Here is a 19,099-nt window from a genome sequence, read left to right as displayed (position 1 = left end):
CCAAAGCAAGGAGAATCCAATAGCGAGAAGGGGAGGTGGGACAACGAGCCTGCGCTACGGAGCAGGGCAGGTCAGGAGGTGGAGTCCTGGCCCAGCCACCCTGTTCGCTACTTGACGGTGGTGCAGGTGGCTGAGGGGACTGGGAAGGATAGTGGATGCTATGTTTGGATTAGCAGAAGGGGCCCCATTATTTCAAAATCTACATGGTGGGAGACCTCCCAAAACTCTCTTTAGAGAGACTGGGCTTGCTCGCAACATTTGCTGGCATTGTGTAACATGGCACCACTTTGCAAAGCATTTCCGGGGCCACTTATGATTCCCAGTCCACCAATGACCACGTGACCCGAAACCCGCATGAAAGGCAACATCATATGCACAGGGGTGTTTCCTTCACCTTGAAGCAACCAACAATCCAACTACCCATGACCACATTAAGATACTACTCAGTGTCATGATAACAGGAAACTACTCAGTGTCATGATAATAGGAAAATGTGTAGATTGGAAACCTCTCCAGCACATAAAGATGTCAGCATCATAAGGGACAGGGAGCAACAGGACCATCCTCTGCAAGCCCCTTCAGTGTGCATCTTTACCAATAACATTTATGCAGGCATGCACCTTACTACATTACTCCTGACTAAAATACAGATTTTCAAACAAACCCTTGTTAGTTAATAAGGCAGACAGAAACACACACAAAACAAATTGTACTTCAGCCTATACATGCTTCAAGCACTGCCACTGGCTGGGCACTTTAATATTTTCCTCCTTAAGAACTTTGCCATGCTTTTCTGTTATAATTGTTTTGGCTATCCGTTTTGCAAGCACCACCATGTGCACCAAAACATAAAATGGAAATGCTAGACAATAAAAGGGGCATAAGGCCGTTCATTGGAAAGGCATTAATAGCACAAACAGGGATATTGCCTCCGAATTAAGGTAGACAAACAAGGTTTGCAGAAAGGATTGCCTATAAGAGAAAGTGATGTTTATGCTTAGCAAACAGCCTGTGGTACTAGCACCTATTTGGGATAATGTATAATACATGAAGATCAAAAGGGGTTGACTAAAACCCAATAGGCCTGCTGTTCTTGGAAATTTGCAAAAACATGTCTTCTGTTTCATATTTATGAAAACAAAAAAGATTCTAAAATAAGAGTACTAATGCTAATTACATTTTCAGGAAGCAGGTATATGCCCACTGGAAACAAAACAAATGTCATTGTAGTTAATCTCATCCATCAACAGACCACTAAATGGCAACGCCTTGATCACTAGATCTTGGCAGAAGTACACATTTCAGTAATGCTGTGGGGCAGAAAGTAGAGGGGATTGTCAAAGCCTGCATACCCTATCAGGCAGCGAGTCCCACAACTTCGTAAGCAGGATTTATAATGTTGCGCCCTCAGGTATTTGGGGCACTATCAAGATTCATCAAACGTTGCCAAAAGCCTTTGAATGTCTGTTTGGCAAAAATCATAGGGCCACTCGAAACTATTTTCCTGAAAATTGTGCCCACCATCATTTTGTGTTACAACAGGGACTGCATCACGCCAGTCACCAGTCCTCCATCGACACTCCATGCCAGTTCCCATTCCCAAACCCCTAACTAATCCCTTATGGTCATTCACCTTTTCAAGTTAAGATGTGGGCATTTGATATTTTTTCTACCAGGCGGAAACAAGCAAAATGGAACACTTCTTATTTTCCTCATGAGCAGAAACACTCTTTTTTGCACACTTATCTGATAAATGACTGATGCCTGGCCTCCCGCATGCTGACCTGATCTGTGAAATTAAGTTCCTGCATTTTGCTCCTACAGAAGGTAGGTTTCATAGAGAATAGCAGGAGATTGCGATATTTTTCTTTGTCAGTAGGAATCATGCAAAATAAGACATTTCCATCTATTGTATAAACATATATTTTAACCAGTAAATCTAAGAATGGAATGTGCTGGCAGAAACTGAATATTATGGATTTCGGTCAGGTCTGTACCAGAAAAATTGGGAAAAACCCTGCAACCTGAACCACACTAGTCAACCACCAAGGAGTATTTCCTTTTGCTGCCCAGAGCTATCCACAATGCAACGATAATAATTTGCTGGCAAGTGAGATAAAATGACCATTACTTTTTAGATGTTTATGGGTTTACAAATTCGAATACAAAATCTTGTGTATGTCAAAATCCTAAGAACGAACAGTCTTACTTCCATAAGCGTTTCATCTTGTTCATCAAATGGTTTACCATCCTTTCTGTTGTAAAAAGTTGCAACACCAACAATTTCTTCTTTTTTGTTCACAATTGGCATGGATAGAACATTTCTGATAAGCCATCCAGAGTCATCCATGGGTCCTGTCTTAAAAGATGTGAGCACATTATAAGAGAAAGGTACATTCATCTAGACATGTAAATACATATACATTAATTGTGTCATCACAGATTATATTTCTCTCTTTGCAAAGTTTATTCGGATTAAGCATCCATCAGTCACAAACATCAAATACAAATATAAAAGATTAACAAGAATCGGAACATAGCACGATAAAATCAAGAAAAAACTGCAATCATTGACAAAACTTTTCATGAAGAAGTAAAAACCATATTATTCAGTACAGTTAAACATTAATCATTCCCTTAAAATCCTCTTTCTCAGATGCATAGCTCTTTTCAGGTAGGACAAAAGCACCAAGCAGTCAATTCAGAGTCTGCCGTTACATGGAAGCGTAGAGCCGGCCTATATTGGCGGTTGTTAGTAAGCTTGACAACCTGCAAGATAGTGGACCTTCTAATGTCCCCATATGCTGGCCAAAATAATAGGAAATATTTTCGGTCTTCCCTCACTACCCCACATGCTGGGCAGCTTGGATTGTTAGGGAAGCCAGGGCACTTTTCCGTATTGCCCCTTAGCTGTAGGCAATCGAACCTGGCCTGTGTTGTCAGATTATATTACAAATAAGTGCATGCCATATTTATCCTTCAGACCAAAACATCACAACAGTATTATCAAACAGCACCATTAAATTGCACTTCACATATAACCTACATAATGTGACAAGGTTGGCAATACCATTATCGATACATAGCCCAGACTCCCTACCCAAAGATTTTTTATATAATATGGCTTCACTATAGATAGGATTCACCTACTATCTAAGCTATCCTTATTCTGTGGAGTCTAAAGGGCACATCCATATCTACTTCTCTCGCTCTGAGATGTTAGAGATAACCTAAACAGGGGTATCCTGATCATCTTCCCACACCCTTCCTCTCCATTGAGGGCCTTGCCACTCTTATTCTCACTCTCCCCTCAAACCCTCCTCTCTACTCATCTTCTGGATCATACTCCTTCTCTTCACCTCTTACTCTTCCGATATCTCTTCTCCTCCTAACACCTGATCGTACTCTGCCACCAACACCTCCTCGCCCTATGCTCCTGCTACATCCTGATCTTACTCTCTTCTCCTATTCCTCATACCTTTGCTCCCCTCCTCCCTCCTGATCTTAATCCCTCTCTCATTTTATATCTCCACCTCCCTTCTGAACTTCTACATCTTCTTGCTCTTTCTCATCTTCACTCACTTACCTACAGACAAAAAAATTGGTACCACATTCTCAATCTCAAAACCTTACAATAAATCACACCATACATCCCAGTACTCCCCTCCAACTCCTCCTCCAATTGGGGAACGCTTTTCTCTGGTCTCTTGGTCCTCCTGCAGCTCCTGCGATTTCATGCAAACACCTCTCACTATAGGCTGACTCTCTTTGTGTTTTATAGCTCTCTGTAAAGATTGGCAGACACAGTGAGAGTTATGACTTTAGTTAAGTTTTATTAAAGCGAGCCCGCCAGTCGAGCCTCTCCCTCTGCCTCCATCTACCAACTGTCAATGCTCTCACGCGAACACCACTCCCTGGAACAATAACAAAGGGAAGGCGTTTGCGTGATGATGCACTCACGAGCTGCCAATATCTCTACATATCTTCCCGCTTAGGAGAACCAACAAAACATCGAAAATCTCAACTTAAAATTTATATATAGAACAAAACTTAGAATAACAAAACTGTAAAGAATTGCTGATGAAACATTTCAACAAATCCTAAGAATATTTCTGATAAAACATATCAACAATCCTGAAAAGAATTGCTGATAACAAAAAGAATTTACCACAATGCATAGAACACAACATCTCAATGAAGTCTCCAGACATAAGTATTTTGCAATTGAAAATTTGAAGTATCAAGACATATAGTCCTTCATCCATACAGGCTTGGTTCTCGTCCTTTGGAGACAACTGAATGCATTACCACCATACACTTTCTCACTTCCTCTTCTGCCTCTATTTCGCTCTCCTTCCTTCTCCATTTCTTCACTCACTCCATGTGCCTTAGCAATTCTCCCCTTTGACCACACTTCTCCCCCTTCTACGATCACCACGCTCTTCCTCACTGCACTTATCCTTTTTGGTCTCATAAACTTACTTTCCAAACACTTGTTCACTAATCTGGGATTTTTTACATACACCATTTCACCAACCTTCCATTCACGTTCCTTTACCTTTTCCCGAGTATCGAACCACTCTTTATTTCTCTCCTGGCTCTCGCTGATGAGTTTCATGATCTGTTCTCTGTCTACTTGAACCACCTTGGCCATCCCCAACCACCCCGGACACAGTCTGGTCCCTGGCTCCCTTCCCTTAAGGGATGTGAACGGTGATACCTTGGTCACCGAATGTGGAGTGGTTACGTAATTCCATGTCAACACATTTAATATTTCTCTCCATGGCTGCTTCACTCTCATAGCCAACTGCAAACCTCCCTTCAACCATCGGTTTACCTTCTCCACAAGGCCATTGCCTCTAGGGTGGTACAACGCAGTTTTAGTATGCCTTATACCATAACTGCTAAGAAACTTCCTCATTGCTTCCGAAACAAATTGGACCCAATTACCCGAGACAAGCTCAGTGGGCACACCCTCGCTAAGGAATATCTTTTCCAGAAATGCTATTAGTTCTCTAGCTGTGACTTCTTTGACTGCTTCCCATTCGATCCATTTCGAATGAAAATCCACTAGCAGAAACAGAAATCTCAGACCACCTCCCAAACCCATAATAGGACCCATGATGTCCACAGCAATTTTGGACCAAGGTTGATCCGGAAACCACATTGGGAAATAAAGGGATTTCCCTTACTACTTTCACTTTGTCACTGGATTGACACTCCATGCAGTCTTTCACCCATCTCTCCGCCATTTTGTCAATGCGTGGCCACCAATAGATCTGACAGAGTTTTCTCTTCATTTTCCCTTCCCCTGGGTGTCCTTCATGGGCCAGTTCAATTAGACATGTTCTGATTGACTCAGGAGGAATCACACACCGCCCCCTCCTCAGCCTGTCTTTGTGTATGTTTAACTCCTCCTTGACCTCCCACCATATATCAAACTTCCTGTCAAAATTCTTTCTTTGGGGCCATCCCCTCACCGTCCATTCATTAGTTAACTTTAGTTCTTCATCAGCACCTTCTTCTTGCTCCCACCTCTCCTGACTCACAGCATTTCCCACCTCTGCTACTACTGATTCATCCACTTCCATATAACTTTCTCAGTTTCACTGATTGGCATCCTAGAAAGGCAATCCGCTACCACATTCTTTTTCCCAGGCAGAAAACTCAAATCAAAATTATAATCTTGGAGACCTAAACCCCATCGACTTATCCTGGGTGAACCCAAAGCCCATCTCCCACTTTCAAACAACTGCACTAGGGGTTTATGATCTGAACGAACAACAAACCGCCTACCCCACAAAAATAATTAAAGTGCATTGTGGCCCAGAACATGGCTAACGTCTCCCTCTCAATAACTGAGTACTTAGGCTCCGCCCCTCTCAAAGCCCTAGATGCAAATGCAATAACTCTTTCTTTGTTCTCCTTGTCATATTGCATCAAGGCAGCGCCCAGTCCCAACATGCAAGCATCTACCACTAACACTGTCTTGTCCATTGGATCAAACCTTCCAATAGAGGGCGCTTTACTGATTGCTTCTTTAATGCTTTCAAAAGCTACACCACACTCCTAAAACCATTCAAACTTGAACCCCTTTTTCAGTATCATTCTTAAGGGAGCGGACACCATAACGAAATCATTTACAACTTTATGGTAGTATTCTGCAAGACCCAAGAAAGACCTTACATGGTCTTTGTCTGTCGGTATTGGAGCATCTTTTACTGCTTCTAGTAAGCATCTCTTCGGTCTCACACCATTTTCATCAATCTCATGTCCCAGATACTCCACTCTTCTAACTGCAATCCTACATTTATCTCTTCTTACTGTCAATCCAGCCTCAGACAATCTGCTCAACACTTGGTTTAAAATCACATAATGGTCAGCTATAGAACTTGCATAGATAAGCATGTCATCTTGGAAAACCACAATGTTCTTCACCCCCTCCATAACAGTGTCCATCACCCTTGGAAGACGGCCGCCACCGAGGCAAGGCCGAATGGCATCCTACAATACTTAAAAGTACCAAAAGGCGTTATAAACGCTGTGAGGTGCTGCCAATCCTCCTTCAAAGGAATCTGGTGATAGGCTTGAGAAAGTTCAATCAGGGAGAATACTTTGGCATCCTTCAGAGTTGACAACTTGTCACCAATCATAGGCAAAGGATGCCTGTCTACGAGAATGTTCCTATTGATGTCCCTCATGTCTACACAAAGCCTTATGTCTCCATTTGTTTTGGCCGCCACCACCACTGGCGACAACCATTCTGAGCTTTCGCTCTCCTCTATGATCCCTTTTTGCAATAATGTTTCAATTTCTGTTTTGAGCTTTCCCCTCAAATCATGAGGTATCGGCCTCAACTTGTGCACCTTTAAACCCAGCATTCCAAAGTCTCCTTGAAACACCATCGGAAATTCTTTCTCCCATTTGTCTTTTATCTCCGCAACTGAGACTTGCTTGTACACTAATTCCTTGTTTGCGTTGTCAGCCCCAGCCTAAAAGGGACAAGCCTTCTTGTATCACATACACATCTGATTCACAACTCCTACCTTTGTATTTGATAGCAGCTTGGAACTTCCCCAATATCTTGATCTTTACGTTGCCATATGCATACGGTTCTATCGTGTGTTCCTTCAATTCGGCCAGCTGGCCCCGCAAACAGCTTTCATATGTCCTTCTTGACATCAGAGTCCAGGGCGAACAACTATCTACCTTCAATGTCACAACCCTGCCATTCATCAAAAATACGTCAGCGGGCGCACTTCCTTTGTTGGATATCTCTGATATTTCCAGCACATGTTTGGTCTGAGGTCCCTGGACGATTACTGAGCTCTCCTCTTGTTCTGGAATTCTTGGTCCTGACTCCACATGTTGTACTTGGCTTGATTCTCTACAGACTCTTGCAAAATGTCCCTTCTTCTTGCATTTCAAACAAAAAATGTTTCTTGCAGGACAGGATACACTTGTGGAAATATGCCGATTGCTACCACATTTATAACATTTGACCTCTCTGTTAACATTCATTTTTTTGTGTCCTCTCACTACTGCTACTTCTCCTTCTTGTCAATCTCCCTTCATGGTGGGCATGTACTTGTGAGTCTGTTCCATTCCTCTAGCAGTTTCCACAGCTATTTCCAAAGACACATCCTTGGTTAGCAATCTTTCCTGTATTTTCATGTTGTTGGTACAACGTACCAACTGGTCACGTATAAGCGAATCAGTCAGTGGGCCGAACTCACATGTATGACTCAGGGATCTTAAGGCTGCAACAAAGTTTTCCAAAAGTTCGTGGGAATCCTGTGTTCTTTGAAAGAATTTGTGTCTTTGAAAAGTTATGTTTTTCTTCGCCTCAAAATGAATTTCTAACTTCCTTTCAGCCATTGTGTATTGGTCTATTTCTCCCTGTCCCTCCTGTGGAGGTTGAGGCAATCCGTCATATACACTACGACCATCAGTGCCCAGATTGTGCAGAAGTATTGCTTCTTTTCTTGCTGCGGCAAATTTGTCTCCACCAATTGCCACTAGGCAGGTATCAAAAATCTTTTTCCACCTGTCCCACCTTACAGGTGGAGCCCCTGGCTCAGAAAGAAAAGGCGGAGTTAGGGCCATGCTAGCTGCTGCCATTATTAAGTTGCTTATCTATAACTGCCAAAGTTGTGACTGTTTATTCAGTGCGTACAACTTGAGATGTTGTCAGTACTCTTTATTTCTACTCATACACCATATATGTCCATGTGAGCCTCTTTTCCCCGATTCCTTGTATCTGGAGGCAGCTCTTTTATGACACTCCCTTAGTGCTGTATGTTACAATAGTTTGTCTACCTCCCGGGCTGTCTGGCGGTTGGGCTTGTTTTTCCCAGTCTTATGGGCCGTACCAATGAGCGTTAGGCACCAGCTCGACAAAGCGCTAATTTTGTTTCAGCAACACACTTGAGTGGACCGCCCCCCTTGGGAGTTTATATGGACACTTCTTCGCTCTCCCTCCATCCCTCCTCACCTTTAATGCCTATACGATGAGGAAACGGTGAGTTGGTCCAATCCGCGGCAGTTCCCAATGTTTCAGTCGGCTGGGACCGCGGTCTGCCGAGGCTTTGGGCAGCGCGCTTCACAGTGGTATCTCTGCCGCCGAGCTCGGGAGGACGGGAGACTCCGGAGCACTCCGGTGGCACGAAGGCGTGGATACGCGAACGCCCTTTCGTGCCGCTCCGGTGCGGGCTCGCTGAGGATCCCATCCTCGTCGCCATTGTAAAGATTGGCAGACACGGTGAGAGTTATGACTTTAGTTAAGTTTTATTAAAGCGAGCCCGCCAGTCGAGTCTCTCCCTCTGCCACCATCTACCAACTGTCAATGCTCTCACGCAAACACCGCTCCCTGGAACAATAACAAAGGGAAGGCGTTCGCATGATGATGCACTCACGAGCTGCCAATATCTCTAGACCCTCCCCTTCCTATCCAGATGTTTTTCTAAGCTCCCATATGACACTTGGGTGAGCTGTCTCCATGGGCCTTGTTTACCCCAAACTCTTCCTATCTCATCCCCTAATGGTTTGGGATTCTTTATAAGGACCTTTATCTGCACCCACTGCGTAGCCTCCATTTACTTCCTGCCTGCTACGTAGCCTACAGTGTTGATCTCTGTTCCCCTCCTGTATCAGTTAAGTCACTCTAAATAAGGGTCTTGGGGAGTGTTGCCTGGTCTCCCCTGCTGCTGTACCATTCCCGGTTAGCTCCAGTTTTGTACTGTTGCTCCACTGCTCCTCAGTAGTGAGGCTGGATCCTCCGGCAGGCGTTAGGTCCTGTACTTGGCTCCTGGGAGGTTTAGGAAAGTCAATTTTCCAGAAGGCAACCCCTGCTTTTGTGAGGTACCAGTTGAGTTCCAGACATATGACCCAAGTGCATTGTGGTACTTGTAGTCCTTTAAGGTGGTCTCTGGCATGTGTTACTCAATGGGGCCCACTAGCCCCTCCAACGGTATGAGTAGGGTGGTGAATTATAGTGGCTATTGTCTCTGGGGAACCACCTGAAGGATTAAAAAAGCAACCAGGACAGAGGATGATAGGCAGCAGTGAGACTGGGAATAAGGTACCAATACACATACATATCTCGAAGCATTCTGGGCACCCAAGAATGAGGCACCCTCTCAGCTCCCCCACCCCTGTGGTAGGTCTGGCTTTGGCCTCACCCTGCTAGGCCGGCTAACCGGCTACCCCCATAGGGGTCCTTGGGCCCCCTTGACAGGGTCATATCCTTGACCCTATGAGATACCTCCACCCTTTCCAATATCCCCCGAAGCCCCATCAAAACACTTGCCTCTGGGGCGGGGGCATGGCTTTGTATAAACTGCTCCCCATGTATTGGTCTCTTAGATTTTGTACCCTCACCAAGGGTCTTGCAACCATCCTCCTTCTTATGCCCTCTGTAGAGGTTTCCCTTCTAAGCTCCATTCCTACCTGGAACCAGGTTGTATAAACCCAATGTCCATCGGGTCCTCCATCTGATTATTGAGGCAGACCGTGCAATGTGTCCATGTATGCCACAAGTGTAGCATTTAAAACTGAGATTTAGCTGTGGTATGTTGTAAGGGTTGGGGGTCTGAAGCTGTGTCTCTGAGGAAGTGTCTCTATCGTTCACCTTTCAGGGAGGCCAAAAATCAGGGTTAATATGTTTCTTCTCGAGGATGTGGCAGGTTCTTCATCTCATCTGATCTGTTGGTAGTAGTCGGGATATCCTGCTATGGGTTGGCCCCTTGGTGGGCATTTGCCATACTTCCTACATGGTGGGCTCATGAAGTTAGCATACCACTTTCTGTATTACCAGGTCAGGGACTTGGTGAATTGCTTGAGGATCATCATCTCTTTAACTTCATTGAATATCTTTGCTCCCCTACTCTCTCCAACAGATCTCTCACCCGGGAAGATAACTGTCTTGGTGTCTCACGCAGATATAATCTCATTTCTCTGAGGCACATCCTGTAATGTTCTTGGTTATGGCCCAAATGCTCTAAGAAACCCGTCTTAATTTCCTCACACGGATCGTCATAATAAAATAAAGGACGAAGATAGAGACAGCGAAACAGAAACCCACTTGCATTCCAAAAATGTGTACATCCAGGTATCCTTTAGTGTTAAATTGCAATGTCTGCATGATGGTTTTTTAGAGGTGGTTTTAGTCCAAATATCAAGTATTTCCCCTATAAGAAGAATATTTAAACAGAATCTAAAAAAGGTGTATCTAAATGCCACGTTGGAAAATCGTATTAAGTAATCGCCACACTCAGCAAGAACAATATGTAGCAAAAATTTAAAAATCCTTTATTGCATTGACAACAGCCTGCCAGGCAGCAATGACGATGTGTTTCATTGGAACACTAAGCTTTCTCCTCTTATCAAACCTTTAAAAACATCATGTTTTATAGTCACAACATATGGTTCACCAGTTCTTTCTCACTTTCTAAGCTCCCACAGTAACACTCCACTGTGGGGGCCATTTTGAAAAACTGCTCACATGTTATGAACAACATACATAATACCATCTTCCTAGCGTCAATGGGCTCTCAGCAGAAGATAAAATGAGGAGGTTTAAAGTTGGTCATGAGGACATTTAAGGCTGCATTTAACTTTACGTGTGTAGGTGGCCATTTCACCATCCAGTTTACGGTGTTTCTTTAGACAGTATAAAACAGAAGTAAAAATCTATCCGCAACATGCAAGGCAGATTTTTTACTCCCTGAGCAGGATGTAAGTAAGCTCAAGCGTAAACATTGACACCACCTTTTAAACACAAAGCAAATGGAGAAAGCATGTCTTTTCAGCAAAGCATACTTTCTGGCAGAAAACACCTTCACTTTTCCAATGTAACGTAAACAAAAACTCAGGGGTACAAGATTAAATTCTGTCACATGAAGCAAATGTTGAACACATGTACCGCATTCACTTGGTCAGTGAATACCTCAGATACATGTTTTATTTTTTCTAGATCAAAGGAAGAGCGTGGAAGCGGATTTTGTGCTGTGTGAATTTGAGGTCAAATATTGATTGTAAGCATATGTGGCAGTCTTTATGGGTCTGGCCATGATCTCCTACTCACCATGGAATAGTAATTTGACTCTTTAAAGACAGATTGTTCAAGATTTAAGATTTGGGAGCTGTATTCAATCCAGTGTTGACTGTACAAATAAAGATGTGGGTAAACTGCAGCAAATTCCTATCACTGGACATAATAATACAATTGAATGTGCATACTTAAAGCACTTAGATCCACAGACATGTGGGCGAACAGAGCCAGGTGCATGACAATTTGAACCAACTAGGAGGCTGGGATCTAATCTGCACTTTGATTTGCTAAAGGCCAGCCATGTTAACCAATCAGAATGGGGAGACACATTTTGTGTTTTGCCTGCTCATGGGCCCTATGTCACCAGCATGTTTGGCTTCTTGGATTAGATAGAATTTCTTAAAATCAAAAAGATGGAGAAAAATTCCTAAACAGATTTTTTCACCCAAATCACCATTCTGCTCCATGTATGGAGATCTGCATTTTCACTCATCCCTAGATGTGGCCTACCTTGGTGTGATAATTGTTCAGGCCAGCAGAAAAAGGCTTTTGGAATCATTAATCCTGTGTGTACACTACACCCTGACATTAGAGGAAAGGCATAGGGGTTCTTGTTCTTATCTGAAGGGATTCGTCAATAACCTGCATCATTGGACTTGAAGGACAAGAACTGAAAAGATGGGACTCAGAGACCTAGAATCATTCTAAAATGGATGCCAGTGTGTGGCATGAATATAAAAATTGTCTCTGCAAAGTAATTAAGGCTCACTGCAGTGATGCTCCACGGCCCTGCAGCATGGAATCTCCCTCATTGCAAAGCGCTGGGCACTGAATGTCTTTATGTGTAATAGAAACGGAGTACCATATGTAAATAGAAACTATATAAGACATGTGACACCCAAATACATTCTAGAAAGCCTGTATTCATAGGAACTGATCCAGAATAGTTCTTGGGGCTGCCAATACCTCTTTCTGGTGGGCTACTGGTACAAAGTCCACTTTTAGCTATCAGGCATCCCACTCTGGTGTGCCAGAATCCTTTTGTATTCTAGCTCACACCAAACAGCAAGGGAAAGCGGTTCTCTTCATCAATTACATCTTTTGGAAACCTTCAAGTAAGCCTAGGTTGGAAACCTTCAAGTAAGCCTAGGTATTGTAGTGTAAAAGACAATGTGGCATTCTAACTTCATCTAAAAAATAATTTTGAATGGTTTATGACATTTAAAAAAAAGTACATACCTGAAATTTAAACATTTCATCTGCTGCTGCATTCATAATGTTACATATCTAGAAGAGAAAAATAAACAATATGATTGTGCACAATATGTCTTTCTATATACGAACTGGAAATCAACAATGTCAAATATTTTTCAAAAAATATTTGTATTGAATAACAAGACATGCGGTCAAATAACACAATAGCACTATTTCCACCCCATGAACAAACAACACCAGAGATTTAAATAAGCCAGATCAACAACCACCATCAAGATCAGTTTATTTTAGCTATCACAGTCCAGGGGGCTGAGAGAGGGACAAAGGTAACCCAAATCACAAATCTTGACCAGAAGCCACCTCCTAAACATCTTGCTACTTCACCTTAATAAAGGAGTTTCTCGTGAAGGTTTTCAGCATAGACCTAAATAGCTCTCATGTGCAGACACTTACTTGAATCTGTGATAAGCAATGGAACACACAGCAATGGTGAGTACATTTAAACAACTCCTTATTCTGGGGGTTTAGCAGATGGGTTGGTGCAAACACCTGTAAGATCTAGGGTATGAACTACTATTAAGGGCTTCTCTATAGAATGCAATGTCAGGATGGGACAACCTAATTATCGTTTTGATAACAGTGGTCAACACCCTATTTTTTAGAAGGTCCAAACACAAATATTCAAAAACCTATTCTTATTAGTTACTACAAAGTTGGTAGAACCTCACAGTTACTGTGCCTGAGGAAAAACAACTCTGAATTTGATTCTAACAATAAATATGATGTGACTTCTGCTTGGGTCTACTTGGTTCATCTCAAAATCCAGTTGAATCAAAAATAACATTAGTCTTCAATTATGACTCGACACTTGTAAGTAATGTATTATCCAGGGGCACCAGGGCCTCTGGAGCTCCTGGGCTCGCCAGCATTGTGAAGGCTCTCTGTGGTCCTGCCTCAAGGGTGTGTCGGCTCAGCGCTGTAGCAGCGGCATCCACTCTGCAAAGCTTTCTTCCAACTGGCCTGTTCACAGCAGTTGACTTGCTCCGCCTTTGCTCCTCTCTCTAACCAGGTATGGGTCTAGTCCCTCATATGTTTCTCCCTGCAAGGAGAAACACAGTCCCATTGGTCTCTGCTTAAGAGAGACCAACCCGCGACCAATGCAGAAGATCGGCATGCCCAAAACAAGGCACCAGAAAGACGGAGAAGCGAACCAGCATCCTGCAAAGGAAGGTTCCATCAGAGAAGGAGCAACCTCCTCCCCCAGAAAAGGACAGCATGGAACAGCAGGTATGCAGGACTCAGGAGAGGAAGAAAAGCTGTTGAGCTCTGTGGCACTCTGAGATGGTGCCAGAATGCTAAAGGTGATAAAGTAGCTAACAGGCCTGATAGGCCAAGAGAAGAACAGAGGCTTGCTTAAGAAGGTGTCCCAACTGCTATATGTTGCCTTAATAGTTACAAAGAAATACATACTTACAACCTGGACAGGTAAAACTGTACTGTCACTAAATAAGTGCATGTGTGAACTAATTTGGTGTAATGATAAGGACGAACCATAATGTAGTGTGGTCCCTACTCAGCAATGTCCCTGTGAATTTTGGCTCCATTACGTATGCACCTACAGGATGTGGCCAATTCAGAAGATCTTGCAGATTATGAATTTGATGGTACACACGTGTCAATCATATTGGGGTACTAACAGATATTCTATTGACTTGATGGCATATATTGCTTTTCATTTTTACAGATTTTGCTATACTATTGAGCGACACAATATTTTTGTAATGCAGCATCTTTTCTTCTTTTAGTCACTTTACAGTGCATTAGATGTGTTACTACTTACAGTGACTTATGCAATGTCTCTGTAACCATGTCAGCGATCAATAAAGAATGCAAAAAAAAGAAACAGTACTCTTATTCAGCTGTCACAAAAAGTTAGCACAATAAATACAACTGAATGTACTCTTCTACATACAAACAACTTTAAGAATGTTTCTTTACAACTAGTACATTCTACCATTCTTTACAAAAACTTGGCAAATCAGTACTATCACTGAATGTACTTTAGCTAATTGTATTATCTCGTCAGAATAGATGGCAGACTCAGTTGCAGATATTGAATGCAATTTTCTACTGTCCCAAAGTCTTTTAAGACTTTATATGCAACTAGTGTACCGCCTTCCAAAAAATGGCACACTCATTTACAGTCACTGAACGTACTCTTTTCTAGTTTCAAATAGTTTTCTTAACAACTAGTACTTTCTCGCATAACAAAATATTGGGAAACTTAGTCAAACCCACTAACTGTAATCTCCTCATATATCTGAAGAATTCAAAGAAATGTTCTTCATTAACAGTACTTTCATGAGACTTTCCTCATGAATATATGTTCACTGACCCTTATCTTGTGTGCAGAGGGTCAGAAGTGTCTATGGACATATACATATAGATATATTATTTTTTTCAAGTAAAAAACTTTATTGGCAGGGCTGATAAGGTGAGAACTTAATGCAACAAAACCTCTGAAATTCAGTTGAAGCCACCTTAACTTCATTCCCCCTGCTGCGCGGCCTACGACCACAATAATGACATTACTGGGGTTTTGTTGTTTTAAGTTCTCACCTTAACGTCTCTGCAACTGAAGTTTTTTCCTTATAATTATAACTGTTCTTTTATAATGCACTTAATACCGGGGACCAGTTTCTAAGTGTGAGCCAAGGATTCGAACTTGTGTTGCTATGCGTTGCTGCAACTAAAGTTTTTTTCTTGATTTCCAAGGGTTTTGTTATTCCATTGATTTTTTTCCACACATGGCCAGTGGCGACGGCTTACGGCCATGCCCACTGTATATTTTAGAACACTACCAGACCACTAGCCATGGCCTTTGGCCATGGCCAGCACTGTCCATTTTAATCTCTGGAAAACACCACGGCACCCTGATTCACCAGGAAAGCAGGAACAACAAACTATATAAACAAAATTTCTCCCGGACCAAACCAGTATACTGAATTACTCAAAGATGCTTCTGCATACACCTACTACTGTGTGTGTATCAGTAAGTTGACGTCACCAGTACAAATTATAAATCAGTTGATTAAGAATTATAAGAAATAAAACCATTTTAAATGACAACAGAGAATTATAAAATTGATCCTATACATATATGGATACAATTCTTACAAACATATATGAGTGTGATGTGATAGACAACATTTCTTTACATGGAAACATCTGTTTACAAAACAATTATATATGCATTTCATATAAAACATACATTCTATAAGTTATACATTGTTGATAAAATTCACCAAAGACCCATAGTCCACATCCTTAGTATGGCAGACAACACTGGACACCACTGGACTCTCAAAATGAGATGTATCTTAAGATATTAACAGTGCTTGCAACTAAGCAGAAAGATGAGGCCAACTAGATGCCTAAAGAGCGCAAAACTCTATATCTGTTTGTACATGCCTATTATGTTAATAGATCCACCTGACCACTGTGGCCTTCACTAGCCCTAGTTTCGGCTCTACACAAAGGTCTTCCTCAGGCCCAAAGAAAAAGGCGGGCAGTCTTCACTCTACAACCCAGTCGCCCTCCAACATTGCGTTCTATGCAGGAATACCAGCTGCAAAAAACGAAGGTCTTCCTCAGGCCCAAAGAAAAAGGCGGGCAGTCTTCACTCTACAACCCAGTCGCCCTCCAACATTGCGTTCTATGCAGGAATACCAGCTGCAAAAAACGGACAGATACTTGTCAGGCCACTGCGTCTGAAAAAGTACCCCCAGCCCAGTGATTATCACCACACAACAGTGAAAACCAATCACCACCACCAAACTGTGCGGGATCTTTGTGCGCTTTCCCCAAACATGCTTTTCAATAATTTCATAAAGCACTGCTTATTCACAACCATAATTTAGACCAAGAAAGGAGGTTAGCAGGGGAGAGGGAGAGAGAAGGAGGAAGAGAATAGGAAGGTGTTGAGGAGTTTCCGGAACTTAACGTGATCTGGTTCAAGATGGAGAGTGGCAGGAATGCTGTTCCAGAGTGAGGCACCTGCAGCGGATAAAGATCTACCCTCAGATCTCTCTTTGGAAAAACATCTCACCCGCAAAGAGTTGGAGGAGGACGAGCGGAGGGCTCTAGATGGAGAGTATTTAGGAAGAGAGCGTTGTAGATATTGCGGGCCCCAGCCCCAGAAAGCCTTGTGGATTATGCAGAGGGCTTGAACTTGATCCTTGCAGCCATGGCGAGCCAGTGGAGGAATTTCGGTGCTGGAGAGATGCAGTCCCTGGGCTTGAGGGCAATGGCAAGTCTCGTGGTTCAGTTCTGCATGAGTTGTAGAGGACGGAGAGTAGCAGTAGGAAGATTGAGAAAGATGCTGTTGCAGTATTCCAGCCTAGAGAGAACCAGGGCTCTGGAGATGGTGAGCCTCTGGGGGAAGGTTAGAAAATGTAGAATACCTCTGAGGAGATGCAGCTGGTAGCGAGAATGTTTTGTGATGTCAGGGATGTGAGACAAGAAGAAGAGAGTGGAATCGAACATGACCCCCAGATTTTTTGTCTTATTAGCAGGTAAGGGCGCAGGGCTGAGGGTCTGTCATATCACACTCATATATGTTTGTAAGAACTTTATCCATGCATGAATAGGAACAATTTTATAATTCCATGTTGTCAGTTAAAGTGGTTTTATGTCTTATAATTCTTAATAAACTGATTTATAATTTGTTAAGCATGGCTTTTTCTAGCTGGGTGGGGTCTTAGCTTATGTGTCTGCCAGATGTACTGGTGACGTCAACTTACTGATACACACACCCCCTTAACGTGGGCTGTCCTTTGCTTTAGGTATGTCCTCTTCTTCCCCCTCAAAAGGTAGGCAATCATGCTTAGGAAGGTCTTCCTCTGTTCACATTTCTGTTAGAAACATAGCAGGGATCATTGCTCTACACTGTGAATATTTGGGCTGGCTAAAATGATCTCATATGCGGATACCCACTCTCACCAGCTTTGACACACTCCTACCTGACGGTTACAAGATCCTCTCCGTGCCCAGACCCAACCGTGCAGGGGGGGTGTAGCCCTTATCTTCCCTGAGTGGATTCCTGCCACTGTCACTCCTACGCAGACCTACTCCTCTTTTGAATGCCTTGTCTGCCGTCTCTCTCTCTCTCCTAGCCATTCCCTTACTGTGGCTAGTATCTATCGGCCACCTGGTCAAATCTCCTCCTTCCTCGCTGAGTGGCTGACCTCTCCTCCTCACTCCTGTCCTCAACCACTCAACTCCTCTTTCTTGGTGACTTCAACATCCACTTGGATGCTTCCTGTCCCCCCACGGGACTCTTTCGTGACCTCTGCGACTCTCTCTCACTCTCTATTCTCCCGTCTGGATGTACTCATTCTGCAGGGCACACTCTTGATGCTCTGATCTCTTCCGACCTTCCCCTCTCCGTCCCTCTCTCCACTCCTCTCTCCTGGAGTGATCACTTTCTCCTATCCTCCCACCTCACCCTCCCTACCCCACAGGCAAAGCCACCCTCATCACTGCCACCCACCTTCTCGGTCATCCGACCCATGAAGCGCGTGTCAGTTGAGGCTTTCGCTGCCACCTTCTCGCCCCCACCTTCCCCTTCGGCTGACTCCCACCCTGGCACAGCCCTCTCCATGCTCCACTCTGCTATATCTGATACTCTTGCTATCCTTGTCCCTGTCATGTGAATCCGCCTGAAGCCCAAAGCCAAATGTAACTCCTGGTATGACTCAGATCTCGTCACCCTTAAACGCAAGTGCAGGGTGGCAGAGAGGAAATGGCGTGCCTCATGTTCATCCTCTGACAAACTGGCCTGCCGCCTGCTCCAAAGGCAATACCATCTCTCCGTTCTCACCAAGAAGAGAGCCCTTATCCAAGCCCGCATCTCTGCGGCATCTAACAACTCGGCCGAACTCTTTAAAAACTGCAAGGATCTTGCCAACCCTGCTGCTGTCTCTACCTCTCCTGTCCCCTCCCAGGCCCTCTGCACTGCACTGGCCTCTCACTTCATCTCTAAAACTCAGGACATCCTGTCCTCACTCTCCTCCTATCACCTCCCTCCCTCTCTTCCCGGCTCTTCCTCTGGCCCTTCTGCAGCCACCCCTCCTCCCTCCTTCTCTGCCTTTCCCCATTTTTCTGCTGACGAGGTTTCCAAACAAGTCCGATCTATGAAAGTCTCGTCTAAACAGGTGCACCCCTGTTCCTCCAAAACTATCAAGGACCACATCGACTCCCTGGCTCCGGCCCTGGCTGACTTTTGCAACCCCTCCTTCGCCTCTGGAGTCTTCCTATCCCCCCTTAAGCACT

The 19,099-nt window shown here is 43.6% G+C and overlaps 1 protein-coding gene across 2 annotated transcripts in view; it reads right to left on the bottom strand.

The window, feature by feature from the left end:
* Nucleotides 1-19,099, bottom strand: part of PDE6B (phosphodiesterase 6B) — a 653,633-nt gene that overhangs the window by 423,950 nt on the left and 210,584 nt on the right. For both annotated transcript variants that reach the window (XM_069626382.1, XM_069626383.1), the window contains 2 exons: nucleotides 12,791-12,838; nucleotides 2,210-2,359 (listed from right to left, as the gene is read on the bottom strand). In XM_069626382.1, coding sequence (XP_069482483.1) covers nucleotides 2,210-2,359; nucleotides 12,791-12,838 — 198 coding nt within the window. The remainder of the gene's footprint in view (nucleotides 1-2,209; nucleotides 2,360-12,790; nucleotides 12,839-19,099) is intronic.

The sequence above is a fragment of the Ambystoma mexicanum genome, chromosome 6p (assembly GCF_040938575.1).
Source record: "Ambystoma mexicanum isolate Mex_15411 chromosome 6p, UKY_AmexF1_1, whole genome shotgun sequence".
Classification (NCBI taxonomy): domain Eukaryota; kingdom Metazoa; phylum Chordata; class Amphibia; order Caudata; family Ambystomatidae; genus Ambystoma; species Ambystoma mexicanum.
This window is presented reverse-complemented; position numbering and strand designations above follow the sequence as displayed.